The sequence below is a fragment of the Cystoisospora suis genome (assembly GCF_002600585.1).
Source record: "Cystoisospora suis strain Wien I chromosome Unknown contig_5080, whole genome shotgun sequence".
NCBI lineage: Eukaryota > Apicomplexa > Conoidasida > Eucoccidiorida > Sarcocystidae > Cystoisospora > Cystoisospora suis.
Genome location: NW_027157872.1, coordinates 5290 through 11044, shown reverse-complemented (window position 1 = coordinate 11044; position 5755 = coordinate 5290). Strand labels below are relative to the sequence as shown.

The 5755-nt window shown below is 54.1% G+C and overlaps 1 protein-coding gene across 1 annotated transcript; it reads right to left on the bottom strand.

The window, feature by feature from the left end:
• Positions 1-779: 779 nt before the first annotated feature.
• On the bottom strand, positions 780-4916 carry CSUI_008824 (uncharacterized protein; the record flags this gene model as incomplete). The annotated part of the gene is made up of 1 exon (XM_068068948.1): positions 780-4916. A coding segment is annotated over exon 1 (777 nt), but the record flags the coding sequence as incomplete, so codon positions are not given.
• Positions 4917-5755: the final 839 nt, after the last annotated feature.

Genomic DNA, 5755 nt, shown 5'->3' with positions numbered 1-5755 from the left:
CTCCACTTGGAGTCCTCCCGCCTTCATATGATTTTGTTAAATTCACCTCGGATGGATGTACAATCCATAGCAAAGATCCCAGTGATCAGCGGATACCGTCTTGTAGCATTGTGGACAGGGTCACCCAACTATAGACGTTATAGCTGTGTTGTCAGCCCTTCTTGATCTTACCTGGGAGAAGACACCGTTGATTATCGCTTACCATTCTTTTGTGTGCAGAAAGCGTAGTATACCTTTAGTCGCCACCTGGCTGCTAGAGATTAAGAAAGAAAACACGTGTTCTTTTTCTGGCGCATACCAAATTTTGGACAGTTCGGGACATACATGGGTCGTAGTTTCTAGCGTCATCCAACTCACGCTCGGGGCCCCAAACAAAACTGATTCCCCGATGTCAATACGTATAAAAATTCAGCACAGAAACAAAATTGTAAGCTTTGAGTCTTTCCTCTTCATCCGTGACCTGCCCACCCGCCGGCGCTGCTCCAAGTCTGTTCAGCTCGTCCCAGTTGCGTTCGGAAACAAGCGTCTTCAGAAGCTTCCACCCGGGCTGCCTGTCAGTTGGTATTTTGTCAAACTGTTTGTCTCTAGGGAAAACATCAAGCATGTCTTTCCTCACTTTTTCTATGCTTTCGACTACCTTGCGGTCTGTCAGTATAACCCTTAAAGACTTATGCATGGTTGGGTGCACGGTGTTAAGCACTTGAGTCACGACGTTCTCGTTCATTATCCTCCGCATCTCAGCCTCCGCCTCCTCGGCTTCACGCTGGGCCTTGGCAGCTTGTACGCCGAAAACCGCACCCAGGGTGACACCGATAGCGATAACGAGAACTCCAGCCACCAGAGCACCGATAAGTAGCCTGTTTTTCCTGGCTCGTCTCGGCCAACGGGCGTTTCCCTCCGGCGCAACTGCCTCCTCGTCTTCCGTCGGTTTTGTAAGTGGAATAGTAGACGCGTCAGCAAGCTTGTTGCAATATTCCGGAGATTCCCCCGACTGAGATAGTGACCTTCGTTCCGCGGATCCAGCGCTTTTCCTTCCTGTAACATGCGGCGCCACGCAAATCCATACGACGGTGGCAATCTGCCACAGTACAGATACTACTACCGCAAATAGAGTTGTAAATGCAAACAGCCTTCCTGCCGTGGTTCGGCGTATCTTCGATGTGGAACCTCTAAACCTTGCCTCGGGCGTCATGTGGGTCACTGGCGAGTGCTCCCTCCTTGAAGCGCCACTGCTCACCCGCCGCCCGCCAGTTGCCTCTTCGAAGCCCTCGCCATCGTAATACACCCCACCTGTAGAAAGAACTTCCCGTACGCCTTCCGGTGTCGACTGCTGCCCTCCCCGGGCCAGACCGTCTGACCCCTCGGCGGCTGCCGTGCTTACATAATAGTACGTTGGTGAACCAGACACAGGTACCGGATCCAGGAAAGGCAGCAAACAGGCAACCGCGGAAAGAGTTGCAACTTTCGACATATATTCGTTAACCATTTTGCTGTTAAAAGAAAAACCCACTTCTTGAATCTGATTTGCCCGGGGTACTCCGTAGGGGCGCTGCTGCATTCAGCACTGGGTGTCCTTTCCCTTCTAATAAGGAAGAAAAGCTTCTTGGCAAGAAAAAGAACGAGGCCCATATGCGCGACTAAGCCCCTCTTGAGTGAAGAGAACGGAATTGCAGAAAATAAAAATGAAACAGAGTACCCTTCAGTCCGGCTGTGCGGACCGGAAAAGTTCCACCGTAGGCTGGTGGTAGTGCGGGCGAGGCGCAGCTGAGTCTGTGCGTAAGACCGAGCTCTAACGGGCGCTTCGGCCGCAGGACCGACCGCCGGGGGGGCGGAAATAACCCCGACCGGTCGGTCCGACCGGCACAGCCCGTAAAACGAAGCTTTGTCGGGGACAGCCTACTCCAGCTCGCGGAGCATGTGGCCTCGACGACGGAGACCGCCCGGCAAACTCCGGACGCTGTCACTCGGCGTACACCCTTCAGATCCATCACGGATAGCGAAGGGTACCTGCATGTGCGCGCCGCCAATATCCGTCACCACTAACGGCACCTGCCGCGAACCTGTAGAGACGACAGAAGAAAACATCACACGACACCAGCGGTAAGTGCTAGCACTCTCGGGCATGTCTCCCAAGCCGTTGACGGACAAAATGCTGGCAAAGTCAAATGTGGATGGCTTAGACCTTGTCGAAACTTCTCGAGATCCTGGTAGATATCTGTCACTTCAAACCAAGCATCACCTGAAGGAAGGCATGGAACTGAGAAAACTGCTTAGTTTTGGGGTGGGCGTGGCCGGGGTTGTTCATACACGGAAAACACACATACTGGACCACAATCGTTTGAACAACGTTCTTCTCTCACACTAGGCAGCGGGACACAAACTATACGATGCCCTGACGGAATGGCTCTGTCCCACCCCCGTGACTGGAGAGCGGTAGCTCCGAATGACTTCTAAAGAAGCCTAAAGGCGTGAATCGTTGGGGTCGCATGTAACCACAAAACTCCCAGCTTAGCCAGAAGCAAAGGAGTCGTAGAGACAGCCAATCAGTACTGCCTGTTGAGTCACCCCGATAAAAAGTGGCTACGGCACAACATCGAAATTTGCGGTCACGCCGTGCCACACAGCGACTGTGTCTATACCAAGCAGCGGATACAAGAAGCCCCCGCGGCGAACTGCCACACTTTCCCAAGGCTTCCCCTTAGTTGAAGACATCTGATCGGACACGAGCGAGGAAGGTCTGAAAAGGCCAAATGTGCAAACCGCCTGCCGCGGAACCCGAAAGATCGGAGGCTTCAATCTTCTCAGACCAACGGGTCACACAAATGTAAATCAAGAGAAGCTCATGGCGAAGTCGTTGCAGAGCATGCCTGGGGGATGAGGGCACCGTGTGCTTAGGAGACGGAGAACGCAGCAGGAAAGCAAAAAAATGAAAAAAGACCAGGAATCGGGCCTCTCGGCCTGCTTTAACGTCTTGACCCCGGAATTTCGCAGCCTTTTAATATTCGGAACCGATGCGCTCCCCCGTCTTCGCGTAGCCCTGGCAACTGCCGTGTGCGTCGAATACCACACCCGCGACACTAATCACGAACAGTACAACTCCAACTACCACACACCTGTAATCAGGGTGAAACACAACTACATCTCTAAATTATGTCCCTCCGCACAGCTGCCTCTTTGTCCGGACTCCCTTCTGGGTGGTTGTCAGTGACCAGCGCGAAGAACCGTGCATCGGGCGCAGCGCTGCGCCACACACAGCCATGCAATGCTGACGATCTGCCATAAACGCTACCATGAGAACCAAGGTTTGGGATTCAAGAAAGTTTCGACGTGAGGGTGCCAGATTGCTCCATGAAACTTTCTTGAATGACTTCCCGGGTTCCAGCCAAGCCGAGGACGAGCGCTTTCTCCTTGGAAAGTCACTGCTCGCGCGCCGCCAGCAACTGCTTTCTCGGAGTTCCCCCGCCATCGGAATACACCCCATTCGTGGAACGACCGTTGTAGGTGTTTCTCGCGCCAAGCGCTGCCGCCTTCTTCCGTCTCGTTTTATCCCCCAATGGACTCCCGTGCTTACATAGTAGTCTGTCGAACCACACACGGGTACCGAACGCAGCGAAAGCAAGAAGGGAGGCTTAGAAGATGCTGAAGCTTTCACGAATCCGTCTCTTGGTCCGCAAGATTAGGATGAACAACACCCGTAGCATATTCCTCGCTCTCGGATGCGGTGAATGGCGGTGGACGCGAGGCGCGGGACTGCTAGGAGAGGTAAGAGTCTTCCTCGTCCAGAGAAGCGAAAGAGTACAGCGCTGTGTAAATACTGTACTTTCCTGATAGGAATGAACAGGATATCCGGAAATGAAATCTGACAGGCAGTTTCTTCGATCCAGTGCTCCAGTCCGGTCCGCGGGAACCTCCGGCACGGATTCCTCTAGTTGAGACCATACTCCGAGCGGTAGAAGAGGAGGGCTGTATCCAGGAAAAGCCTAGAAGCACAAATTGTTGAGTCTAAGTGTGACACCAACACTCCGGGATGAACCGTGATGAGGCTGGAAAGTGACGATTGACACTGCCGCCTCCGTTAAGCGAATAGAGGGCATGACGTAGGCGCAGCACAACAGCCCGAACGTCTAGGTGAGATTTCCGGAAAGCAACAACGAATAAGGGCCGCTCACTCGCCATCAACTGCAGAATGCCACCCCCGACGGGGCGAGAGAGCAAGAGAAACCTCCGGGAAATGCGGGAAAGACGCCCTGAACGAACCCTATGCTCAACGGAAGAGCCGCGAACAGGGAGGTGATTAAGCTGCCACGGAAAACGTTGCAGGCACAAGATACTGCGCAACCAAGGTACCTGTAGCTTCGCTATGGAACCTTCTCCGGCACCTCGGGAGCCGACGACCAGGGTTTTCTCCGCGCAGCGCCCCTGGTCACCTGCCGCCCGCCAGTTGCCTCTTCGAAGCCCTCGCCATCGTAATACACCCGATCCGCAGAAAGAACTTGTGTACGCCTTGCGATGTCGACTGCTGCCCTCCCCAGCCCAGACCGTCTGACCCCCCGACGACTCTCGTGCTTACATGATAGTCTGTCCGTCAACCGCACACATGTACCGGACGCAGGAAAAGAAGCAAACAGGCAGCCGCAAAACAAACTGCAACTTTCGACATAGAGCCCATAGCCATTCCTTTTTCCTTAATTTAGACCGACTTCCAGCCTTGTTTGCCGTGTGGATGCCAGTTGACTCCCTCCGGCAGTTTTTTCGTTTAGCACTGGGTGTTTCTTCCCTCCTAGAAAACGAGAGAAAGCTTCCGTGTAACAGAAGAACAAAGCCCATACGCGCGACTAAGCCACTCTTAAGGGAAGAAACAAATATCCTGGAAATAAAAAGTGACAGAGAAACTGCAGTGCTGCTGTGTGGGCCGTACACTTTCCTCCCCGGGCTGGTGATAATCCGGGCAAGGCGGAGCTGAGTCTGTGGCCGCTTCAGTCACACGACCGACCGCTGGCGGGGGAGGCGGCAATGGCCCAGACCCGTCAGACCGGGTTAGGCCATGAAGATGACGATCTGTCGGTGACACCATACTCCAGGCGGTGGAGCGTACGCCCTCGACGACGGAGACTGCGCAGCTAGTTCCGGACGGTGTCACTCGGCGTACACGCTTCCAGTCCACCCCGGACACACGAGCGTACTGCGTCTCCGAGTGGCCGGCACCCTTCACGAAGAGGTCTTCTCCAAAACTCTCGAGGTAGACTAGTAGGTATCACTTCAACGACGATCAGTCTCCTGAGCGCACATAACTGAGAAAAGCCGCGTAAGCTTGAATGAGCCGGACTTTCAATAGCTGACTGGGAAGGGAATCATCCCCACACGAACATCTCGGAAGGCTGAATGGGGGCTGCGGACTGTCCACCCCAGCCCAAGGCCCTCATGTTTGTTCGTGAATGGTGCTTACCCGGAAAGCACACTGGACTGCAACCGTTTGAAACAACGATCTTCTCACACTAGGCAGCTGGACAAAAAAAAGACAGGATGCCCCGAGGAGTAGCTCTTCCTCACGACCGGGGACCGGTCCTCTGGTAGCTCGAAATGGCTTCTAGAGAAGCCTAAAGGCNNACCACGGAACTCCCAGCTGAGCCAGAAGCAAGGGAGGCGCAAGGAAAGGCAATCGAGACCGTTGGGTTCAGTTATCACGACAGAAAGACACGTGGCAACGGCGGAGGATCGAAATCCGTTCACGCCATATACCACACCGATCGTGCCT